This window comes from Eublepharis macularius, chromosome 15 (genome assembly GCF_028583425.1).
Source record: "Eublepharis macularius isolate TG4126 chromosome 15, MPM_Emac_v1.0, whole genome shotgun sequence".
In the NCBI taxonomy this organism is placed as follows: domain Eukaryota; kingdom Metazoa; phylum Chordata; class Lepidosauria; order Squamata; family Eublepharidae; genus Eublepharis; species Eublepharis macularius.
In genome coordinates, this window is record NC_072804.1 from 49,176,008 (window position 1) to 49,201,948 (window position 25,941).

Consider the following 25,941-nt stretch of genomic DNA (forward strand, 5'->3'; position numbering starts at 1 on the left):
GGAGGAGAGAAGCAAAAATGAAGTCATTTTCAGTTCCCTGGCTCAAGCTGGCACTCAAGGACACATTCTCGAGTGGCTGCGAAAACGAAAGTAGACGTTACGTTTTTTCTTGAAAACCTCAGTATGAAAAAATTTAATAAAAATGAAACGGAGGTAATAAGACCATGATACTACAGTGTTTTCATTTTTAAAATATTGTGCTCCAGTTTCCTTAAGGGTTACCACTATTTTGTTTGTTTGTCTGTTTAATTGTTTGCAGCAAGCATTCATGCAAAACTCATTACGGCCTGTTTTATGCTGCTCCGGGAGCATTTTAGCAGGCAAAGAGTTAATAAAAGCATGCCACTACCAGTGATTTCAGGTTTAAAAACTTTTTCAGCAGCCTCTGTGTTGCTTCCCACTGTTTTTTGCGGCACTGGAACTTCATGCCTCTTCCGGCTTGTTTTGTGGTGTTCCAGGAGCATTTTGGGATGGAAAGGGTTAATAAAAGTGGGGCAAGTCAGAGTTTTCATTTCTAAAATATTGTTCTGGAATGTCTCTAACACATCCCACTCTTTTTTGTGGCACTGGCATTTCTTTAGTGCCCGTTCCGGGCTGTTTTGTGGTGTTCTGGGAGCTTTTTGGGATGGAAAGGGTTAATAAAAGCGGGGCAGTTCAGAGTTTTCATTTCTAAAATACTGTTCTGGAATGTCTCTAACACATCCCACTGTTTTTTGTGGCACTGGCATTACGCTGTTTTGTGCTATTCCAAGAGCATTTTGGCATTGAAAAGGTTAATAAAAGGGTGCCAGTTTAAAGTTTTCATTTCTAAAATATTGTTCTGGGGTGTCTCCAACACATCCCACTGTTTTTTGTGGCACTGGCATTTCTTTAGTGCCCGTTCCGGCCCGGCTTTTACCCCGTCCCGAGAAAATGGCAGTTTGGGAGGGTGAACTCTCTTGCATGATTCCCCGCTGAGCCCCCTTCCTCCTCGACGGTGGAAACAAACAACGGTTTGCTTTCGCTTTCGCTCTCCGGCTCTTTCCGACATCAAGAAGCGCGGAAGACGGTAAGGGAGGGTTTTTGAAAGCGGGGAAAGAGAGGGGCGTTCTCCCTCCCTCAAAATCACCCACCACTCTCTGCATTTGCGGGCTCCCCCCATTTCCCGGCGCCTCCAAGCAAATTTTGTTGCCCAGGCACGGTAAGCGGACCTCGCTCGCTCTTCGTCTTCTTTTGTGCGGCCGCCACTTTCTGTTGCGCGTCGCCCTCGCCCAAGAGCTGTCTTCGTTTGCCAGAAGCTTTCCTCCCTACGGAAACCTGCTTCGTGGGCTCGGAAAGTGTGCAAGGAAAGCAGATACCACTAGGCAACACATCGCAGCTACCTGTCTCGGTGGATTAGGAAAAGGATAGGGGCTCTCGCGTCTTTTCTTATGTCCCGCTGAAAATCACAGAGCAGAGAGTGAGTTTTGGAGAATCCCCCCTGAGCTGTTTTGGAAAGGTGTTCAGCACAAACACAAGGAAAGACAAGAAAAAAGGGGGTGGGGGGCAGAAAAAGATCTTGCAGGGCCTGATGGGAAGGCCCCACAGACTGTGATTTGTCATGCTCTTTTTAAGATGGAGAACAGGAAGTGTCTTAGATGCATGCCATATGTGTAATGATTACATCAAAGGGGACAGGTGTCTTGCTTTTGACAATGTAAAACCCAGCAGTAATTCGGATTTGTCTTGGAATAGGAGTGATGCTCAAGTTAGGAGAGCGGAGAGATCCATGCTTAAAGGCCGTCTGTCTGATGTATCCAAGATTAATTTTTAAACAGTATATTGTAAAAGAATTTCTTATATTTTTTAGGGCCAGTGTGCTGTAATGGTGACAGACTAGCATCTGGGAGGCCCACATTCGAATCCTTGTTCTGTCATGGAAGCCTGCTGGGTGACATTGGGCTGGTCACACTTTCTCAATCTAACCTACCTCACAGGGTTATTGTGAGGATGGGAGCCACTTTATAAATAAAAATATAAATAAATAAAATAAAAAAACAGCTTCAGACTATCAACACTGGACAAGGAGGCACCCTTTTAAAATTTATTTTATTAAAGTCATTTATAGTCTGCCTTTCTCACTGAGACTCAAGGCAGATTACACAGTGTGAATTAGTATAGTCAGTCCTAAGGACATTTCCATAAACAATGCCACAGGGTAAATAAACACAATTTTACAAAGACATAGCATTAGTAAGAATCCAATACAGAGTTGAAGAAATGCTCCAGGGCTGGTAGACCACATGAAGCACAAATAGTTCATAGGAGCACATATTTAAGACAACAGTGGTGAAGTCTATCAAAGGGATTTGTGTCTTTGGCATGCACGACTCAAACAACAGGCATATTGCCTTGTTTATAACTACTGGGTTTGTGCAACAAACAGATTCAGTAGGGGAAATTTTTGCACCTCTTCATCTAAATGCTGGGTTAAGTTCCACTTACTGAATTTCTGCTTTCCTCGCCTGTCATAGTTTTAAAGCTCTCCATTCCCCCTTGCCATTCCTTGTGACATTTTATCCAATAGGCGCTTCCAACATGATTCCAAATGCATGATCCATTGGTTGCAGCAGCCCTGCCACAAGGGAACGTGGCAACCCTAACTGGTGCTTCTTTTAAAGCAACTGGAAAGTGCAAAATCAGTGATGTAGTTAGGTAATTTCATATGGCTTGTAGGCTATTAGGTTACAGGGAAAGGTTAGGTGGTTTTAGACAAGGAGCTTAATGGGGGTGCTTTCGATGGTAATGCCTAATGTTGTATTTTTAATCGTGCACACAAAACAGGTGCTTTGCAACTGAGCCACTACCTCTGCAATGGTTCTGGATCAAAGCACATTTCTAGAGTCCCCAAAAGGGGACCCAGGCCTATTAGATTAACAGTGAAATCCTAAGCAGAGTTACTCCAGTCAAATCAATGGCCTTAAACGGGAGTATCTCTGCTTCGTATTTCACTGTAAATATACTAGGACAAGATTCTTGTATGCAAAATTGCACCTAAAGAATGAGATTCTTCTCCTTGCCATGGGGGACCAAGGGGGGGGAACCTAGAAGGGCAATAAAATGATAACTTCATAAGGACCAACCATTCTTGAATCAGCTTTCAAATTACACAAATTGATTGCTATAATAGTTACTGATTTTGACAAATATGTCTGCAGATTTTTATTGCTTTGTTACTTTCTGGTAGTCTTGGCTCCGAGTTTCTTTAAAATTAAGCAGTTGCCTTTGTTAATTTGATTCTGGCATTTATTTTTATTTATTTATTTAATTTGATTTATACCCTGCCCTCCCCACAGATGGGCTCAGGGCAGCTAACAACATTCAAAAATACATTAAAAGTCACAAAACCATAAAATCAATAATAATTTTTAAAAAGTCGTTAAAATAGTCCAGGAGCAGGCTGTTTAAACAAATATTGGGAGTCCGTATATAGGCATAGCAGATGGCTGAGGACAGCCCCAGAAGAAGTGGTGGTCTTAGATGGAAGAAGGAGGACACCAGCTGGCACTCAGCCAAAGACTGGGCAGAACATCTCCGTTTTACAGGCCCTGCGGAACTGTAACAGGTCCCACAGGGCCTGGATCTCCAGCGGGAGAGCGTTCCACCAAGCTGGGGCCAGGGCAGAAGAAGCCCTGGCCCTGGTTGAGGCCAGACGGATGTCCTTCGGGCCGGGGACCACCAGGAGTTGCTTGTTGCATGAGACAGTGGTCACAGAAAAGCCAAATCCCGTAATTTTTAAATACATTTTTTCCCTTCATAACTGGCTCATACATTCAGGTCTCCATCACAGTTTTTTGACTGGGTAGCCCTGCCTTCAGAAGCGAAGCAGGTGGTGGCCCCATATCTCTGAAAAGCTATCTCCATTCCACCCCTTTCTGTTTTGGTGGAATTCAGTTTTTCTGTTGTGGCAATGTCATTCAAGTACTGATTTGTACTGAACTAAAATATTGATATCTGTTTTACATTTGTCTTATTTATAAACTGCTTGGATGCTGTTTTTATTTTAGGAAAGCAGGGTGTAAGTTGACATCATAACAAGCAAAACATCTATTTTTCTATCCATGGATGAACACCCTAAGCAAACTGATTTCCAAAGAAAAGCTAAATCCAGGTTATCAAATAAAAATCTCACGTGAACAGTATCTAACAGGACAGAAAAATCAAAATATTTGTGTTTATTTTTTAGGTCAACAGAAGAACAGCCATGGGTAGTACATCTTCAACAGGAGCAGCAAGCAACGAAGACAAAGAGATAACAGCTGCCAAGGTCAAAAGAGATTTCCCAGATTTGGTCTCTGAAACTCATCAAGGATTGAGCGTGTTAGAAAAAGCCACGTACGACATTGCCGTCACAGGGGTATCGGGTGCTGGAAAATCATCCCTCATCAATGCTCTAAGGGGTCTGTCAGATTTTGATGAAGGTGCAGCCGAAATTGATGTGATACAAGTCACAAGGGAGCCGGTGTCTTATCCATACCCTGCATTTCCAAACGTAATATTATGGGACCTCCCAGGAAACGAGACACATGGGTTAAGTGCTGAAGAATACCTAAAAAGGGTAAATTGCAGCCAATATGATCTCTTCATACTCGTCTCTTCTGATCGTTTCACGGAGTATGACATCCAGCTGTCCCATGCAGTTTGTAAAATACGGAAGCGTTTTTTCTATGTGCGCTCCAAAATGGACGTCAGTATTCAGAATGCAAAAAAATTTCCAGACTTCAGTGAGGAGGAAATCCTTCAACGGATCAGGACATATAGCCATGATAATTTTGTGCAGGCTGGTATTTCTTCTCCAGTGATTTTCCTTGTCTCCAGTTGGTACTGGGATAAGTACGATTTCCCTTTTCTGAAAAAGACCTTAGAGGATGAAATGAAAGTCTGTGAGAGATGTACCTTAATAGAAGAAAAGAAGAAAAAGGAGAGGTATGTTGAGTTTAACTAAGGCGCCACAACGTTTTATTTGCTGATCTGTAACTTGGTTAAAACATCCATCTAGTTCGCTTATCCTTTCCCATCCCAGTGTGAGTTCCTCTAGCCCGGCTGGTGATGTGTCCCTCCTTCTTTCAGGTGATCCCACCTCTAAAGAGGAGCAATGCATCGTATTGCTCATCGCCAACCATAACCTTAATAGTGTTCTATAAAAGGTCAAACAACAGGCCACGCGACAAGTGACAAATGACACTTGAACGGCAAGTGGATTGAGTGGAGTGCAAGTGGAGGGCAAGTGAACAGGGAGAAATACACTTGCCGTTCAAGTGTCATTCGTCACTTGTAGCTTGGCTCAACATCACCTTGCTCGGCAGACCATGGGGGTTCCATGGTACAATTTCTTGGGTATAACAATTGCCTAGTAAAATAAAACTTGATTTTTTAAAAAAAATATTATCTACTGCATTTTCATCTCATTTATATTCCAAAAGTTTCAGATCACTGGGCGTGGCTATACCCCCTCCATTTTACCGTAACAGCAGCTCTGTGGAGGATATTAGGCTGAGAGAGGGTGACTCTCCCATAATCACCCAGTTAGATATTGGCTGAGTTGTGTGTCATAAAAGAGACGTGTCCTTCCTGCTTCAAAGTGTATTATTTTGATTTTTATATTAAACGCACTCAGTCTTGAAACAAATTGTAAACTTTATGGTAGTAACATATTCACAGAGTGTGGCTGTGCATTTGGGCATTCTTCAGAACGAAACTCCTTCCCCATACTTTGGCTAGTAAATCTTGGTTCTCCAGCATGTAAGTACCTAAATTCATGCACGAGTTACCGCACAGTGGTTAAGTGGTTTGGCTGCAAATCAGCACTCTACTGGTTCGAATCCCACTACGGTCATGAGCCTCGGAAGGTGGCCTTGGGTCAGCCACTGCTCTCAGCCCCAGCTCCCCAGCTGTACTGTGGGGATAATAATAACACTAACTTGTTAACTGCTGTGGGTGAGGAACTAAATCTGTCAAGAAGAGTGGTATATAAGTACAGTTGTTATTATTATTGTTGTTGTATTGTCGAAGGCTTTCACAGCCAGAGAACGATGGTTGTTGTGGGTTTTCTGGGCTGTATCGCCGTGGTCTTGGCATTGTAGGTCCTGACGTTTCGCCAGCAGCTGTGGCTGGCATCTTCAGAGGTGTAGCACCAAAAGACAGAGCTCAACCCCACCCCTCCTGAGTAGATACAAATGACCTGCCAACATCTTTTCCACACTGTGACACTGAGAGATCTCTGTCTTTTGGTGCTACACCTCTGAAGATGCCAGCCACAGCTGCTGGCGATACGTCAGGAACTACAATGCCAAGACCACGGCAATACAGCCCGGAAAACCCACAACAACCATTATTGTTGTTGTTGTCATTGTCGTCATCATCATCATCATTATTATTACAAAGGTTTTGTGCAATGCCCAGTCTGCCATTTCAGATATGCTTAGCAGCTAAGATATATTTTGCACTGATGATAGCTTTTGGAATGATTATTCAGTTTTATACCTTGAACCCAACCAGGGCTTTTTTTCAGTGGGAACATGGTGGAACGGAGTTCCAGCACCTCTTGAAAATCTAAACTCCCCTCTCTCTGGAGATCAGGGGGTGGGGCCAACAGCCATGTGACCATTTTTGCCAAGGGTGATTTAAACTTTTAAAAACTCCCCCCTTGTTCCAGTTGACCCAAAGTGATGTCATTGTGTGGTCCTGAGTTTCACCACTGAGTTCCACCACCCTTTTTCCCAGAAAAAGAGCCCTGAACCTAACGAACAAACACCGTCTTGTCTTTCAAATTATTGGAGGATTGGTTCTTGCAGAGCAAATTCATGTACCATACATCAGAAGCATACGATCCTGAATACTATTTTAGCTACAAAAGTGTGGTAGGAATCTCCTGAATAAATATTTATTTTCCTTTGTAGATCAACTGAAACATCAAGCAGTACTATAGCTGGGGCTACCCCCTCACAACGACTCACAGAAAATGACCTAGCAACGTGGAAGCATGCTATGGCACACAAAAATCTTGAAGAGATGTTGGAGGAAACCCATCTGGAATTGGATGCATTAAAAAATGTCAAGCTTGACATTGCGATCACAGGGGTGTCGGGTGTTGGTAAATCATCCCTTGTTAACGCCCTGAGGGGCATGACCGATTATGAAGAAGGTGCAGCCAAAACTGGAGTGATGGAGGCAACGATGGATCTCCATGGCTATCAGCATCCCGTATTTCCAAATGTCACTTTATGGGATCTACCAGGAATTGGGACACCAGAATTTAGCCCCAAAGTTTACCTAAAGAAAGTCAATTTTAGCTTGTATGATTTCTTCATCATTGTTGCCTCGGAACGCTTCACTGAGAACGACGTCCTGCTGGCCCATGAAATTAAGAAAATGAAGAAGAAGTATTATTACGTGCGTTCCAAGATCGATCTCAGTATAGATTCGGAGAGAAGGAGACCCGACTTCAATGAGAACGAAACCCTTGAAAAGATAAAGAAATATTTCTGTGAGAATTTGAGAATGGCAGGAGAGCCTTCTCCGAGGGTTTTCCTCATCTCCAGGTGGGATTTGAATAAGTATGATTTCCCCCTCTTCCAAGAGACGTTGGAAAATGAACTTGGTGATCTCAAGAGACATGCTTTAATTTTGGCCATGCCTGTATTCTCAAGAGAAATCCTGGAAAAGAAAAAGGCTGCTATGGAGAACCTGATATGGAATTTAGCCTTTGTGTCCTGTGGTATCGGGGCAGTTCCTGTCCCAGGCCTCTCTCTTGTTTGTGATATTAGCATGTTGGTATCAATACTGATACATTTCTACTATGTCTTTGGTTTGGATGAAGATTCCCTTCGCAGAGTTGCAAGAGCAGTTGGCAAAGATTACAAGGTGTTGAAATCTGCTATCAAAAAGTCTCCAATGTCCAGTGAGATCACTCCAGAATTTGTGATTGGTCTCTTGTCCAAGTCATTGCTGTGTGGGTCACTGATGGTGTTAGAACTGGTCTTCGATTTCGTACCTGTGTTGGGCTCTTTGGTTGGAGGAGCGAGTTCCTTTTTCACCACATACTATATCCTGAAGAACTTCCTGAGAGACATTGTGGAGGATGCTGAGAATGTTCGGGCAACAGCTGCCAGATCTTAAGCCTTCCCAGCAGCTAAAGATCCAGGACTCCCTAGATACAAACAGGGCAATCCTAAAAAAGAGTTACTCCAGTCTAAGCCCATTGAAATCAATCAGCTTAGACTGGAGTAACTGTTCTTAGGATTGCACTAAAAGTGTAGGAATGATGCAGAACTAAAGCTCGAGCATGAGATTTGCATTTTTGGCTGGATGCTTTTTCTCCTCCTTTCACCAACACCCAAAGAGGAACATTTTCAACTAGATACGAGCGTGCTAGCTCAATATATCTGACACCCAAAAGCCATTTGAAGCAACCTTTCCTAGTCCAAATGGCAGCTCTTGGAATTTAAAGAACAGCCTGAGCGACAGTCCTAAAGAGTATTGTTGGAACAATGGCATGCTAGCCGATAGCTCATACTTGTGATATTGTTTGCATCACAGCACGTCTGCCCTACACATGCCAAGTGAACAAGCCCAAAGTCTTGGGTACTTGAAAGGGTGTTCCAGTTTTTGTAATGGGTGGCTTAGTTGCACCAAATTCCCAAGAACTGATCCCAGCCTCTAATCAAGGAAGTCAATCTGTTTATTTACCTATTATATAACTTGGTCCTACAGGCCTAACTGTATCCTCTCCAGCAGTCATCTTACAAAAATGATTGATGGTTCTTCCAAACTCCACCAGGAGACAAATGGCCTCTCCTCCAAACATTTAAACTGCATTTCATATTTAATTTTTATATAAAAATAGAGAAAAGGTATCACTAATAACAGTTCCTCTACATACAGAATAAATATCTGGTTGCTTTAACACTTTCTAAAACACGCAGCGAGATTTTTTTTCCCTTTAAGCCACATCCAATTCAACACTTTTTTACATTCTCCTTAGTAAATTTCTTATTCCACAGACCATCACTGAACAAGCAGGACTCATGACTGAACTTTGTTTGATTCTCTTTGCTCAATCCATATTGTGTGTATCTTGAAGTCTCTGCTTTTGCCAAAGATCGTTGCTTCCAGGTCTGAAGACGAGTGCATTAGCAACTATAATCAGCCAGCTTAACCCTCAAAGTTTTTTTTTTTAAAAAAACTTATATATACTGTGTTTGGGATATAACTTCTTATCCAAGCCAAATTCTGATGTATGAGGGTAGAAAAGCCCCAGAACATTACTTGGTTTGGAGGGGTGGAAACCACTGTTTCACAGTACTAAAACATTCAGAGCTTGAAAACACACTTTGACATGAGGCAGAATATTTCTTTATGTAGATTTACCTTACCCTGTTTTCCTGTCAAACAACTCATACCACTACAGTTCCTTTAGAAAACTGTGATTTTAAAAACAACAACAAAAGCTATGGTTTGAACCTAAAATATTAGACAACTAACATAAACTTTCATGAATTTTAAAGGCAAATGTTGAAAAATATCTAAAATTGATCATTCCCGATGCTTTCGATACTTGAGATGTTTTTTCCTACCACACAAATCTCTCTCTCTGTGGAGAGGTAAATATTCTCAATGTTGTTTAATTCTCAGTGTGGTATGAGAATCGCTCATGCCCCGTTTCGGCATTTATTCTTTGTATTGGTTTTCTGCTGGTTTTAAATCTTTGTAAATTATTTGCTGTTATGTACCCTATTAAATTGTCTATTGAAATGTCTTTGAAATTGATTGTACTGATTCACACTGTAATTCACTTTGCATTTCAGTGAGAAAAGCAGACTATAAATAACAAAAATAAATGAATGAATACATAAATACATAAATACCTGGGATGTTTTCTCTACTTTAGCCTGTTGCATGGACTTGGGTGAACAAACTACCCCAATGGCAAAATGCATAGATTTCTGAGGTACCCCACCCACGGCTTTTTCATTTACAACAACGGGCTGTACTCTGGAGATATTGTTTACTACTGTACAAATGACAAGGTCCCAACAGAGCCACTTTTATCTGCCTTCTGCCATAAAAGGACAACGAGGGTGTGGAAGTACCTTTCAAGTGTCACTTGATACTGTTGTTCTTTGGGAAATCTTTTTGTATTGTAGCCTAACAAATATCACATTTCCTCATGAATACACCTCCAGTATCTTTTAACAGTTCCCCCATTAACTGTGCAGTCCTTTTGTATACCCTTTACTATCACATGAAGTGCATTCTTTTGAACCCTGTCAACATTACCTCACTGTTGTGACCAATAATGGGCACTCAAGCTTCCTTAAAAGACATCTTCTCTGCCCACATTACTCCCTTTCTGTTGCAGTATGCAACTTCAGGGGAGAGAAGACTGTTTTAGGCAGTTGTTTGCTCATGTGACAATCCATGGGTAGCGTATTAGCTTAACGCCCAGGGGTCATTTCGTAGAAAAAGAGCTGGAGGAACTCATTAGCATAACTCATTAGCATATGCCACGCCCCTTGCCATCACCGGAACTGTGACATTAGCATAACTGATTTGCATATGCCACATTCCCTGACATCACCTATCCTGGCTGTTTTGGATCCAATCCTGGCCATTCAGGGCTGAAATTGGGCCCAAAATGGCAAAAGGGGGCTGAAAATGGCTGAAAAGGGGCACAAAATGGTTAGGATCGGGCTTTTGCTGAGTGGGAGAGTGATCCACCACTGGTCAAAGGCCCAACCCAGGTCGATTCGGCTCCAATCCAGGCCGAAATGGGCCCAAGATGGCCAAGAGTCAGGTGGGTGGGGCCACCTGACATGTGACCTCTTTGGGGAACTGCTGGAACTGCGTTCCTGTGTGTTCCCCCTTGAAATGAGCCCTGCTTATGCCACATTGCAGGCAGAGAGTCCTCAATGGCCCTAGCAGGGTATGTCTTAGTAGCAGAGTAGCAAACATGGGGAGTTTGGACTTCAGCAACCCTACAAGAGCATGACTGCTGAGTGGGTGGTGCTGGGTGGAGAAAGCGTTGGTCTTAATGGTTGCATTTGGCTTTGCTACTCTCCCAGCAACCATGCAATTGCACAGTCCTGATGCAACAGCTCTGTGGCTCCTCTGCATGACAACATTCACTCTGGATGTCGGGTCATGACTTTACTCTGCTGCAGCATTCAGCAGCGATACTTAAAATAAGCTGTTGTTAGTTTTCGGCCACACCCTTAGTTTTTGGGTAGTGAACCGAGTATGCATGTGAGAAAACCCCATTTCCACAACCCTCAGCAATATAGAAGGGGTGGTGTGCCCAGTGTGAAAAGTGGTTGAAAAGAATCTCAGTGATTCAGTATTCCAATAATATGACCACTGGACATCATGCTATCATGCCCTTATGTGTCACATGCACAACTAGATTTTGCCACATGGACAAGACCACCCAAGAGGTGAATGAATGCTTTAATGCAGGGGTCCCTAGCACTAGGGTATGTGCTGATACCTTTCCTGGCACCTGCCAAGGATTTTTAGAAAGTGGATGGAATAAGGTGGCACTTTTGCCCAGCTGGGCTTCTGATTGGCCACAGGAGATCTGATCGGCTGTGCAGATTTTTAAAAAGTTTCTTCGGCAGCAGCTTCCGACAGGAGGATCTTCATTGCATGACTGAATGTAAGCTGTGTGTGTACAAAAACACTTTAAAACAGTAAGTTCATTTAGGGCGGAAATACCCATTACTAAGTTCCTAGAGAAGCTGAAATGAACCTCATTTCACGTGTCCCCCCTCCAGCTTCCCATGCACTCGCTTGCACAGTCACACGTCAATATGCTCTGCATATGTATATTCACAGTTTCGATATCAGTTCCTCCTCAACTGCTAAAAGTTTCCTCCACATCCATTCATTGAAATGCAGATCTTGACACTTCCTCACACCTTAAAGAAATGCAAGTGGGCAAGTCAAAAAAGCCTACAGTACTTGTTCTTGCAGCAAAAACAGAGCTGAATTGGCACTCTGCCCTCTGGACTCACTTGCAGGTGCAGACACACAAAGGGAGCTCCCGTGAAAGCGGCAGGCACACGCACTGAGCAAGAACAGCCTGTATGTGAATTGAGGACTATGCATACAATCCTGCGCTTGAGCATCCCTTAGTAACATGTATTCCCACCCTTAAAAAGGCATCCTGTTAAGCAGAACATCTGCCTGAAACGTGGAAGAGTTACTGTTCATGTTAGGCATGACCTCACTCCCAGACATTCTGTGGTTGGTTCCACCTCCTGCAGCGCCGCAGGGTTGCTAGCTGATCTCACTTGAAGCAGGGTCAGCCCTGGTTGGCACTTGGATGGGAGACCCCCAAAGAAGACGAGTCTTGCTATGCCAAGGAAGGCAATGGAAAAAGACTGCTGCTTATCTCTTGCCTTGAAAACCTCTTAATGGGTCGCCATAAGCTGGCTGTGACTCGTCAGCACGTGATGCATGCAATTTGGCCCTAAAATGTCTCTGTAAGGAGGTGATGCTGCCTTCTTCCTGCTTCCAAGCTCCTTGCTTCGTGGAGACGCTTCTTCAGAGCACAAAAAATGCGATATTCTGTTCAGGAGTGGCAATCCATGGATGCTCATTTTATGAAACGTTAGAAAATAAGAAACGTATCCCTAGGACCTAAGAAACATATCCTTAGAACCAGGGCTTTTTTCCCAGCTGGAATGCGGTGGAACGGAATTCCGGAACCTCTTGAAAATGGTCCCCCTCTGTCTGGAGATTAGGGGGCAGGGCCACTGGCCATGTGACCATTTTCTCCTAGGGCGATTTAAACTTTAAAAAACTCCCCCCTTGTTCCAGCTGACCCAAAGTGATGTCATTGTGCGGTCCTGGGAGCGTGCACGCACTTTGTGCACACGCATGTGGTACCAGGGCACCACCTCCCACCAAGAGTTGCCCCCTCTGCTGGCAACCCACTGAGTTCCACCACCTCTTTTCCCAGAAAAAAAGCCCTGCTTAGAACCTAAGAAACGCACCCCATTTGGCTGAACAAACTGTGGTTATTTGAAAAATGATGACTACATCTTCACACCACACCTTAAGGACGGCTGAGGTGAGGGTGTTGCCTGAAGGGCAGATTGGCTTTCTTTTCTTACTGTCATCGTCAGACTTCAGATTCTGGAAACATAGGAAAGACAAGAGAGGAACAGCAACAGAAAGCCAAACTAGTAGCTCTGCTACTTCTTCAGAGCAACCACTGCCCAGAAACGGTGAGTCCTTTTTTTCTCAAATCAGCTTTACTGAGCTGCCTTCCTATACTCTAGTCATTTCAGGTTTGTGTTTTGCACTGAATATATTTTTTCAGTTACCAATTGAAGACTTGGATCCAACTGGGTGGGGGGTGGGAATCAGGAATCACATTTTGGGGAGGCATTTGGGGTGGTATTTGGGGAAGAGCAGAAGGATAGGAGGCTCAGAAGTCTCATTCAGTGGGTAGAAATCTTTCTGCACGTGGAAATGTGATGTGAGAGCCAACCCAGACCTTTTCCACTAAGGAAATAGACTAAAGAAGAGCTCATGTCTTCCTTAGGTGCTTTAGAAGTTTGTGTGCTATAGGTGTTAAGATTGATACAGAGGCACCATTCCTGATTTTATTTAGAGGGAGAAGGCTGCAAGATTCATGGCAAAGGTCAAAAGCTCTTAAATATATAATAACATAATAATAATAATATTCGATTTATATACCGCCCTTCAGGACAACTTAATGCCCACTCAGTCAGACCGGTTTACAAAGCATGTTATTCCAAGATTAAATGATGAAACAAACCTGAAGACAGAAAGGGTACCCTAAGTGCCTTTGTTGTTTATTTATAATTTATAAAACCCATTGCAAAGTTAACAACTAGGGTTGCCAACTGCAGGTTGGAAAATTCCTGGAGATTTGTGATCACATCCTGGGGAGGGCAAAGCTTGGGGACGGAGTTCAGCAGGGAGGTGAGGCCACAGAGTCTGACCTCTGAAACAGCCATTGTCTCCAAGGAGAGTGAATTCTGTAGTTTGTAGTTCAGTTGTACTTCCCATGCTTCGTCAGTAGGTTGACAACCCTATATAACAGCACATACTGCTCTTTTTAAATAACAGTGAGATTTGTTCCAGGGTAGTAACTCGGTATTAATCTATAATGGCAAATTGGAATTGGGTTATTTATGCCTGAGTTTCATGCCCTCTGCTCTCCTCACTCTTATCCTCAAAGCTTCCCACAGCCCATTTTTCTCATCAAATCATATTTTGTCGCTATTTCCAAAACTGTATTTTGTTGGATTGCTATGTCCAAAACAACCACAGTGAACCTCCTAGAGATAAAGGTGCCCCCAAAGGAATAACCACACAGGCTGTGAAAACACAAGAAGCTACATGATAGACCATGTTTTGAATATCAGAAATGCCATCTTGCTTGCTGTTGTTTGCATAGGAGGATTTCAGTTATCGTGGGACGGAAACAAGGATTACCAAGTTTTCATCTGCCAAGACGCTGGGAGTGTCGTGTAACTGGGGGAAATTCAGCTGAATCCAGACATTAGTTAGCCCATTTTAATCGCTTTTTTTGCTCTGCCCCATCTACTCTGCTTCCCCTTTTGATATGTGGTGTACTTTATAGTTGACTCAGCTGTTCTTAAAAGAGCAGAAACTATGCACAAAAGAAAAAAATCTTGGCACTAACAGGAGTTTCTCGTTGACTCACAACACGTTGCCTTCTGCCACAATTTCAGTCTCTCGCTTCCTCATTGTAGCACAGCAAGCTTTTTAAAGGAGATTTCCTTAACAGTTAAAGTGCTATAACATGTCCTCCGCTGCCCACTCACACTTAGTATCATTGGCATTTAATTAATAAGTTCTCAATCTTTGATATATTCACCTTCATGGGGTTAAGCCATTGAAGAATTCAAATGGTTTCTTTTAATCTACTTCTATACTTTCTTGTGAGAAGAAAGGTGGCATGGTAAAACCTAGGGCCAAGCTACACATGACGAATGACACTTGAACAGCAAGTGTATTTCTCCCTGTTCACCTGCCCTCCACTCAATCCACTTGCCGTTCAAGTGTCATTCGTCATGTGTAGCTTGGCCCTCACGTGTATTCCTCCCTGTTCACTTGCCCTCCACTTGCCCTCTCCACTTGATCACTACGTGGGCAAGTGGAGCACAAGTGAACAGGGAGGAATACACGTGAGGGCCAAGCTACACATGATGAATGACACTTGAACGGCAAGTGTATTTCTCCCTGTTCACTTGCCCTCCACTCAATCCACTAGCCGTTCAAGTGTCATTTGTCATGTGTAGCTTGGCCCCCAGTCTCATCAGATCTCAGAAGCTAAGCAGGGTCAGTACTTGGATGGGAGACCACCAAGGAAGACTCTTCTGAGGAAGGCAAAGGCAAACCACCTCTGCTTCTCACTTGCCCTGAAAGCCCCTTGCCGAAGGTTGTGACTTGATGGCATGTACGCACGTATGTATACCAGCTCATAGCACAACCTTCTCAGTGCCATTTGCAACATAATTAAAATAATCATACAAAGAATTAAACATCCAGGAAGCATAAAAGCAAAGAAGAGCAAAAAAACCCCAAAACATTCAAGGTGTAAAACAACTATAAAAAACAGAACAATGAAACAGAAAACAATATTTTTCAAAGCAGATTATTTGCAGAATATATAAATTAAGCAGTGTCTTAAAAACCTGTCAAGAGGAATTTGGGCATTTCAAAAAGGACAGTGCTTTCAGAATCAGTCATTACATTGCAACAAAAACATGTGCATTTCTAAGGTTGAATGGGAACATTTGCTCCTATTTGTAGGGTTGTGCAGGAAAAACAGCGTCTACCTGTGAGCCCTGTGAAGTTGCCCTTAGCTAGCAGAGACTCACACAGGCGAAGACCCACAGTTCTTCTGGCTTGTGTCCTTCTTACCTTATAAAGATATGATTTTGAGTGCATAAGCCAATAGCCTCAGGCTGGGCCAGCCATAAGCTATTGTGCTACTCCAATATTTCCTGTGCCTCTCCAATATAAGAAGCAGCATAATTACAACATGCCTCGGACCATACAGTGGCAACATGGGTGGGAGTACACATCTCATCCCATGACAGTCCAGCTCCAGAGGCAGTGGCACACATGGAAGGGAGGGGTGTCTCCTCCAATGCTGCTCCAGCATGCTCCAATGTGGGCTCCAGGGGCTGCTCTTTGCAGTCTGCCCTCAATTTGGGCTGGAGTGGCATCGTTCTGGGGGGTGACAATAAGTGTGAATCACACCTGTTGCCCGTTGCTGATTTAGGGCCCCTGCTTTGGTGATTTCAGCAGTGAACCAGCTTTAGCCACTGGGAAGGAAAATCCTGTATCGAAAAAGCCACTCTTCATTCTCCTCTGTAACGATCAAAAGCCTCTGCTATGGATCTAGTTTTCCACTTGTGGAGAAATGCTCCAAGTAAATGGATTTTCCTACACAGTTAAATCCAGAAGGATAAAAGTAAATGTGATTGCAACATTGGCTGTTTCTGCACACATTGGATAATGCACTTTCAATGCACATTATCAATCGTTTGAGATGGATTTTTTGTTCCGCACAGAAAAAAATCCATTCTAAATGATCTATAAAGAGGATTGGTAGTGCATTATCCAACATATGTGGAATCACTCATTGTCCAGCAGGATGAACAAATAATCAGCACTATCTTTTTCGTTTTTCAGATCAACAGCCATGGGTCTTACCATCTCAAGAACGTTTGGAGGAAAGGAACTGGATGAGTTGAAGGCGGTTTTGAACCCAGGAAATCTCCAAGAAGTGGCAGCTGAAATTCATCGAGAGTTGGGTTTATTAAAGAACACCACCCTAGACATTGCCGTAACAGGAGAACTGGGTTCGGGTAAATCATCCCTTGTCAACGCTTTGCGGGGTGTGACAGATTCTGAAGAGGGTGCAGCTGAGACGGGGGTAACACAAACAACAATGGAGACAAAAAGGATATCCGCACCCCAGATTCCCAAAAATAACAATATGGGATCTACCAGGCATTGGGGCGCCTAAATTCGAACCAGAGGAATACCTTAAGAAGATAAACTTCAGCAGGTTTGATTTTTTCATCATTGTTGCTGCAGAACGTTTCACTGCCAATCATACCAAGTTGGCCCGCGAAATTCATGAAATGAAGAAGACATTTTATTTTGTGCGTTGCAAGGTGGATCTAAGTATGAATTCTGAAAGAGGGAAACCTAATTTCAGTGAGGAAAAAACTCTTGAGAGGATAAAGAAATATTGCTATGACAATTTGTCGGAAATACTAGCGAGTTCCCCAAGGGTTTTTCTCATCTCCACCTGGTACTTGGACAAGTATGATTTCTCCCTTCTGCAAGAGGCCCTAGAGAATGAAATGGAATATCTCAAGAAGCATGCATTGATTCTAGTTTTACCCGGTTTGTCGAGAAAAATCCTGGAAAAGAAAAAGGCTGCTCTCGAATGCCTTATTTGGAAAACAGCTCTTGCGTCCTGTGTAGTTGGGATGTTTCCAGTCCCAGGGCTTTGTCTTTTTATTACTACCACTATGTTGGTAACCATCGTGAAGCAGTTCTGTTTATCTTTTGGCTTGGACGAAGGTTCTCTGGTTAGTCTTGCAAGCCGGGTCAAGAAGCCTGTGGAAATGTTGAAATCCGTTATCCAAAAGTCTTCAATAGCTAGTGAGGTCACTGCACTATTTATAATCAAAATCCTATCTAGGTCAATTTTGTGTTTGACTCTGTTAGCAATAGAACTAGTTTTAGACATCGTGCCTTTGGAGAGTTCTTTAGTTGGTGGAGGACTTTCTTTTGTAGCCACTTTCTACTTGCTGAAGAAGTTTCTGAGGGACATCGAGGAAGATGCTGAGAATGTTTTGACAAAAGCTGCCGAGCCTTAAAGAATTCCACTTAAGAGAGCCAATTTGGTTTAGTGGTTAAGGGCAGCAGGACTCTAATCTGAAGAGCCAGGTTTGATTCCCCACTCCTCCGTTTGAAGCCAGCTGGGTGACCTTGGGCTAGTCACAGTTCTCTGGAGCTCTCTCAGCCTCATCCACCTCACAGGGTGATTATTGTTGTGGGGAATAATGATGACATACTTTGTAAACCACTCTGAGTGGGCATTAAGTTGTCCTGAAGGGCGGTATATAAATTGAATGATGTTGTTGTTGTTGTTATTAAAGATTCAAAACAGCCATCTTGAAAGCAATGCCTGGGTTTATAGTGGATGAACCATGCATAGGATAAGAAATTAAAACTTAAGTACGAGAAAGCCCGGGGGGAGGGGTGAGAATTCCTGATTGAAAGCATTTTTTTAAAAAAACAATACTTAAAGTGAACAGTAGGGTAATAAAAAAATTAGGGAGTTATGATCAATATTTAGATAGCACGCAACTCTAATTTTCTCGTTTCCGCCAGAATCACTCCAGGCAATAAACATTCTGAACAGGTATCTAGACATAGCAATGGATGAGCCAATAAATTTAAACTTGGTCTGGATAATCTGAGGTGTTGCTAAGCAGTTGTGATGCTGATGGAGTTGGGATATGAGACACAGTGTGGTGTAGTGGTTAGACTGAATCTGCTAGATCCAGGTTTGAATCCTCACACTGGAAGCCAAGGGAGCTTGCTAGATGACCTTTGCCCAATCGCATGCTTGCAGCCTAACCTACTTCACAGGGTTATTATAAGGAGAAAATGGAGGGTAGAAGAATGCTGTTTTGGGTCCCCATTGGGGGAAAGGTATAAACGAAGAAAGGAAGTAAATAAAATTAAAAATATGCTTACTTACTTACTTAATCTGGATGGGTTTGCCCACCCCGGAAAGAGTAGGCTCACAACCTGGGAGTGCTTAGATTTTCTACCTTAGATGGGTGCTCAGATTCCATCTATTGTACATAGTACTAGCATATATTTATAGTCTTAAAAAGACCCTAAAATTACACTACAGGTTGAGTTCTGATAGTCTCTGCAACAAATATGTATCATTTCTAGAGTCTCACTTATTCTAAGTTAATCATAAAAGCCCTTTCCCCCCCTATTGTTCATGTTTCTTAATCCATAAATCCAGATGTCATCAAATCCTTGTTACCCATTTCATGTAAAAAGTCTATAAAAGATTTGCATTCAGTCGAGAAGTTATCTATTGTCCTTTCTCTAATCAATGAATTATGTTTTGCTATTGACGCAAACTTTAAAACTTTTGTCCACCTTATTTTTTTACTTGTTTATGTATTGTTAGTGTACCTTCTGATGGTTGTTGTGGATTTTCTGGGCTGTATTGCTGTGGTCTTGGCAAGACCAAAACCAAGACCACGGCAATACAGCCCGGAAAATTCACAACAACCATTGTTCTCCGGCCGTGAAAGCCTTCGACAATATAGTGTACCTTCTGTTTAGAATATTGTGTTTTTTTCCTATCCTCTATATTTATTGTTTATAGCTATTATGTTATTGTTTATAGTTTAAATAAAGAAAATTCTAAGCTATTGTACATAGTACTAGCAGCAAGATTGTTACTAGCTATTAACTAGAGGCATCATGCTACAACAGTTAAATAACTGCATTGGCACCCTGCTGTTTTCTGGTGCAATTCAAGGTGCCGGTTGTAATGGACTGGGACCTGGAGATCTTAAGGCTCTCTGCCTTCTTCCGCAGAAGCCTGCCTAAGAAATTCACTCATCAGTACAAGCCCTGCTTCATGTCCCTCACGTTTTGAGCGGACGCCGGTAGACATGTGGGACAGGCTTTTCCCATTTTGCTCCCCTCCTCCAATTTAGGGGATTCCAGTTCCCTTTACCTGGCACCAAGCCTGTGGGGACAGTGGATTATAAATATTGTTAAATAAATAAACACCTGGAAGATGTCCTCATTGAGTTTGTGTAGCACTATGCCGGGATGTGTGGAAATGACCTATCTTTCAGCCCCACACGCTGGGAGTTCTGCAGAGCTGTATAACAAAAGGGTTTTCCAGAAGTTCCTGAGTTAATCTCCTCTACAGCCTGCCGATATTTCCTTATCCACTTTCCCAATGTGGGTTATTCAGAACCTGATAAGCCTCACCCATCCAGCCATTGTGACTCGTTAATCACCTTTTTTACACCTTTAGTTCCACCCAGGAATGTTTAATCAAGACTTTCACCTCCAGACCAAGCATTAAGTTATTGTTTAGAGCAGGAACACCTGATCCTGCCCGAGGGTATGTTCCACAACATAACTGGACTGCCCAGCCACAAGCTTTGTGTGTGTGTGGTTGGATTCTCAGACACATGTCTGAGCCCCCTATCTCTTCTTGCTGCGAAGCACTGGATGCTCAAGCTGCTCTTCTCTAAGGACTTCCTCCTCTTCAAGATTGGTGAGTGTAGCCTTCCCTGGAATTGCTTTCCCATTTCCTCACTGTTTTCTAGTTAGCTCTCTGTGTGTGTGTGCTGTGTGTATTCTGTGCAATTGCTCTTCTACTGCTCCTTTAATAAAAACTACTCCTGTTGAACATCCACCTATTCTCTAGCGGAACGATCCTTGTATACATTGGTAGAAGAATCTCACAAGTTAACCCCACTGCTACCTCTCCTTGATTGCTAATTCTCCCAAATCACAAGGAGAAAGCCAATACATTTAATGCTTACATGGGCTTATATCTAGTGAAAGGATTTCCATGAATGGAAAGGAGGCAGTCTTCCTAGATTCCCCATTCCAAAGGCAAACCTTCAGTCCCCAATAGGGTTCCTATTTCCTGGTTTGGGTTTGGAGACTTAGGGATGCCACTCTCCATGAGGTGGCTGAAGATCTTCTGCAATTGCAACTGATCTTCAGAGATCAGTTCCCCTGGAGAAAATGGCAGCTTCAGAGGGCAAACTGGACGACGTGCCATAAATTCTAAGAAAAGTCCCTCCCCAGATCCCCCTCTCCATAGGAAATACTCCCAAATCCCTAGGAATTTCACTGGCTGGAGCTGGCAGCCTTTATCCCAAACTATTCATGTTGATCCTCTCTTACCTAGGGAACAGGGAATTTTGTAGTTGGGTGGGGCAAGGAATTCACGCTCCATTGATGGAAACAAACCCTCTGAACTGTGATCCTTGCTGGCTCTGTAGAGAGGAAAATTGTCAAAGCCTTCCCACCTGTTTTTTAGAATTCGGCTTTCTGGCTAACATTGCGTCTCCCTTCACTTGAGTGCCCTCGTGTAATTCGTCTTGGGCAGAGAGTGAGACTCTCAGCGATTGAATGAAAAGAGTAAATTCAGCAGGGCTTTTGCCACCCCTTCATCTTCCTCTGATGAATTTCTGCTTGCTATGCAGGGGAAGTGAGCTCTGGCTCATATAAGTTCATGCTGGAATAAAGGTTGTCAGTCTTTAACGGGCCACCGGACTTCTGTTTGTTCCTGCTACAATGAACTAAGGTGTCTAGCACTCTGGAAGAGCCATAGCACCAGAGAAGTTCATAGACCAATGGAAGAAGGATTATAAATTTTAGGTATAAATAATGTTTCCTCTCATTTGCCATTTTTAGTTTAAAGAATATTTCCCCCCATTTGTCAGAAGTGCACAATAACATTTTTACCTCAGAGGAGTAGTTGATCAAAATCCAGCCTCCAATCATATATATTTCTCATTTTACTTATTCATTGTTGATGGGGACTGAACTTATTTATTTACATCATTTCCCCCTTTCTCCCCAACTGAGACCCAAAGCAGCTTATGATGGAGCTCTCCTCCATTTTATCCTCACAACAACCCTTTGTGGTAGGCTAGGCAGTGTGTGTGTGTGAGTTGCTTGAGGTGGAACTTCCATGGCAGAGTGGGGATTTGAACATGGGTCTCCCAGATGCTGTCCTGACATTACACTCTCTTAAAGGCACCATGTGTATTGCTGACTTGGTGACTGAATGTAGAGGGTGATGCCTTGAATCCCACAGAGTTGGGTAACTGTGAGGGCCCTGAGGTAATAATTCCCATGAGGAAAAAAGACACCAGGCCAGTTCCAAAAAGTGGCAATTCTGACTTCAGCATTCTGCTCATGTGGTTCATATAAATATTGTGCAATCTGAGCAGAAAAATGAAGTTGGCCTGAGTCATATAGCTTGTCATTTGTCTATAGCTTGTGAGGCTCACACTTAAGGCATCTGAGCATAGGAATGACAGAACTGAAAGAAAGTGGGGCTCGGATGTGATTTGGGGTGTGTGGAGGACAATCACAGAGGACCCAAATCATGCAATGTGATTTGAAACACCACCATCTCTGTCACCGTTAGAAATACTTAACATGGATTTTGTTTATCCGCTGGGAAGATGTGCTCCCAGTGAATCATTTCCTTGCCCCACAGAGTTAAATCCATATAGTAAAAAAAAAAAGAAGCAATTTTTGAATGTTATTTAGCATGAAGCTAACCATTTGCTTTCTTTTCTTTCTCTAATCAGTTAAGTAGGAAGAACTACCATGGGATCTGCCATCTCAAAAGAGGTCGTAAGACGTGAATTGGAAAAGATGAAGGCAGCTTTGGACAAAAATGACCTGTCAGATGTGATAAAACAAAGTAGCATTAACTTGAGTTTATTGAAGAACACCACCCTCGACATTGCAATTACAGGGGTGTCGGGGGCTGGAAAATCATCTCTTGTCAATGCCCTGCGAGGAATGACAGATGATAAAGAAGGTGCAGCTGAGACTGGAGTAACGCAAACAACAATGGAGGCAAAGAGATATCCACATCCCACGTCCCCCAAAGTAACAATATGGGATCTTCCAGGAATTGGGACACCTCAATTTAAAGCAAAGGAATACCTGCAGAAGGTAAATTTTAAGAAGTATGATTTCTTCTTGATTCTTGCCTCAGAACGCTTCACAGAGAATGACGTTCTGCTAGCTCAAGAAATTAATAAAATGAAGAAGAAGTTTTACTACTTGCGCACCAAAGTGGATGTCAGTATAGATTCTGAAAGAAGGAAACGAAACTTTAACGAGGAAAAAACTCTTGAGATGATAAGGAAAGATTGCTGTGATTATTTGACAAAGGTAGGAGAATCTAATCCAAGGGTTTTCCTTATCTCCAGATGGAATTTGAATATGTACGATTTCCCATACTTGAAAGAGACTTTGGAAAATGACCTGGATGAGCAAAAAAGGTATGCTTTAATTACAACAATGCCAAATTTCTCAAGAGAAGTCCTGAGGAAGAAGAAGGCTGCTATGGAGGCTCTTATATGGCCACTATCCCTTGTGTCCTGTGCTATTGGGGCAATTCCTGTCCCTGGCCTCTCTACTATTTGTGATATTGGCATCTTGGTAGGAACAATGATCGATTTCTGCAAGGTCTTTGGCTTAGATGAAGAATCCCTCAAAAGACTTGCAGACCGTGTTGGGAAACCCGTTCCTGTGTTGAGATCAGCTATCAAAAAGTCCCGAGTGTCCAATGAAATCACCCGCGGATTTGTAGTGGGTCTTTTGCAGAAGTCAATTCTGTGTGGAGCAATGACAGCAGCAGAATTGGCTCTTGATTTCATACCTGTGTTGGGCTCCGTATTTGGTGGAATTGGTTCCTTTGCAACTACGTTCTACATGCTGAAGAGCTTTCTGAACGAGGCTGTGGAAGATGCTGAGAATGTTCTGGCCAAAGCTGGGGAGAATTGAGTGTTTCAACCAGAGCAAAGAGCCACAACTCTAGAAACCAGATTCACAGAGCAGATGCATTGCATGGATAGAACAGAACCAACATTCAAAAACCAATTCTAGCTTTCCCATCTGTGATGGACTTGCCAGCTGCTTCTTTTGGAACTGCACTCTGCCTGGTGAACTTTTTGGAGAACGCTGAAGAAGTTTTTGTGATCAAGAGTTTCAGCTAAAGATTGAAATACCCATCCAAAAAGAGTAGAGAAAGCAGAAATTCATGAACGATGCATGTGCACGCACGCGCATGCACACACACACACACACACACACACAGACTTTTCTGTAACATTTGAAATGAACTATACCGTGGGGAGAAATAAAGTCCATTTTTAATTTTCTTACTGAAAGCTCTTTCAGGTGTGCTGATTCAATGTATCTAACATCGGGGCAGCGTGGTGGGGGGAGTGCATGTGGAATTTTGAACATTATGTGCAGCTTTCCCCTAGTTCAGATTGCAAATCAGGTACTTAGAAGAGCAATATAGGTGGCATGGTTCAAAACGGCGAGCGTTGCTCAAAAATGCTGTGCTGGCTGTTATCTCTTTCTTTTGGTATCTTTTCCTTTGCTTAGTACCTTGAAAAAGTGTGGGTGGAGCGGTTTTCAGGTGCTCTCTCAGATACTGATCAGGGGCTCCTCAAAGAGATGATCAAAAAAGGATGAACAAGGTTCTCTGAAAGACAAATTGCCTTCCACTATTGATCCTCTTCAGCAATATCTCACCAAGGGAAAGTCTAGGTGTACTTTTGGAAGTGCTAACGTGTGCAGTGGTAGACAGAGAAAATCTAGTGCTGAGCACCAGTTCTCTTTTTGTGAGGCGTTCCTCCTCTCTCTGTTTTACTCCTTTCTAATTTCTTCTGTTTTCTTTCATTTCTTCTGTCTCTGGTTTTTTGTTTTGTTTAAAAGCTGTGTTCATTGTTCTTTACCAAAAGGAGAGTAGACCAACCTAGTAGATTAACAACCCATGCCACTCAATCTGTAACAGAGTTGCCATCTTGTTTTTGTATGCCCTTCACAACATTAGCAGAGGAAGATTTTCATTGTAGGAAAATAAAGCAATAGAGAAATATTACCCCACAGATTTTTTGTCTGCCGGGCAACAAGCATGAAGCCAATAAGATAGCTGTAATGTAGTTCATTGCCTGAGAACATGATAAAGATTATAAATGTTTGGTATATAGAATGTTTCTGCCATTTGTCAGAAGCACCCAATGTACCTTTGTGGGCTCAGAGAAGGAGTGAATCAAAACCTTGGCATCCCAACCACCAGCCATGCATAGTTCTTATTGTGCCTGCTGCTTGTTGGTAGGGAGTAGAGATGGACACCGACCAGGAAAACTCATTGTGGTTTGTGGTTCGTCACATTTCACGAACCACAAACTAGCATGAAATTGCCCGGTTCATGAACTGGTTCATTTGGTTCATGAATACGTCATTTCCAGGGCAGCAGAAGGTGTGCAGAAAGCCCATTTCCCCCATTGCCTAGAAGACTGAGTGATTGGCGCCATGCTGTCTGCAGCGATGAGCCGAAAAACAAACCAAACAAATTGGCCTAAAAATTGTCATGATTCGTCGTGGTTCGTCAGAAATGCCCTATGATGAACCACCAGTTTGCGAACCAAAAAATGGCCTGGTTCATGATGAACTTTGGTTTGTATTTCAGTTCGTGCCCACCTCTAGTGAGGACTATACTTTCACTGGGAAAGCAGATCTCACATCTTTGCTGGAATATTCTCTTAAAAATGCAAATACTTTCAAAATATGATAATGAAGCTCAAGACAATGCATCCACCTAGGCTTCCTGTCTCTTTAGCAGTGCTGTTTTCTCCACACTCACCACCCCTCTGCATACCCCACCCTATCCAATCATGCTTGCTATTATCATTTGGTGTATGAAACCACTCAATTCACTAAGGACAGGTGTACTCACATTCTAGCTGCATATGAAGAAGTGAGCTGTTACTCACAAAAGCTCATACCCTGCTACAAATTTTGTTAGTCTTATACTCTTGCACTTTTCAAAATATGCAATTATGTTGCAACAAAAGAGTACTTAACAAATGGACAGGAGTACGGCAGGGCTGGAGAATGCAGAAAACAACTTTGCCATAAGCCATATATGCAGGCCAAAGAGAAAGAAGAGGTCTGGGGTCTGAGGCACAGCCCCCGGCCTTGCCGGGAGGAAACAGTGGGAGACAGCCAGGAGGCAGTGGCCCTGCTGCCCCGGCCAGCCATCAGAGCCAGAACCTGCCTATGCCA

The 25,941-nt window shown here is 42.9% G+C and overlaps 3 protein-coding genes across 5 annotated transcripts; all 3 read left to right on the forward strand.

The window, feature by feature from the left end:
* The first annotated feature begins 776 nt into the window (after positions 1-776).
* On the forward strand, positions 777-9,873 carry LOC129343582 (interferon-inducible GTPase 5-like). 3 transcript variants are annotated; one of them, XM_054999872.1, is made up of 3 exons: positions 777-1,048; positions 4,205-4,944; positions 6,918-9,873. In XM_054999872.1, the coding sequence occupies exons 2-3, from the start codon at positions 4,223-4,225 to the stop codon at positions 8,134-8,136; spliced, it is 1,941 nt and encodes a 646-aa protein (XP_054855847.1). In that variant the 5' UTR covers positions 777-1,048; positions 4,205-4,222; the 3' UTR covers positions 8,137-9,873. The 3 variants fall into 3 exon arrangements, with proteins under 3 accessions (XP_054855847.1, XP_054855848.1, XP_054855849.1); XM_054999873.1 differs by lacking the exon at positions 777-1,048 and adding an exon at positions 1,055-1,180; XM_054999874.1 differs by lacking the exon at positions 777-1,048 and adding an exon at positions 1,381-1,438.
* Positions 9,874-16,729: 6,856 nt separating this feature from the next.
* Positions 16,730-17,921, forward strand: LOC129342967 (interferon-inducible GTPase 5-like). The gene is given in 3 exon segments (XM_054998923.1): positions 16,730-16,987; positions 16,989-17,442; positions 17,770-17,921. Coding segments are annotated over 3 exon segments (864 nt in total).
* Positions 17,922-20,183: 2,262 nt separating this feature from the next.
* Positions 20,184-23,891, forward strand: LOC129343573 (interferon-inducible GTPase 5-like). Its single transcript, XM_054999860.1, has 2 exons — positions 20,184-20,374; positions 22,437-23,891. Exon 2 carries the CDS (start codon positions 22,456-22,458, stop codon positions 23,644-23,646), a length of 1,191 nt encoding a protein of 396 aa, XP_054855835.1. The 5' UTR covers positions 20,184-20,374; positions 22,437-22,455; the 3' UTR covers positions 23,647-23,891.
* The last annotated feature ends 2,050 nt before the right edge of the window (positions 23,892-25,941 follow it).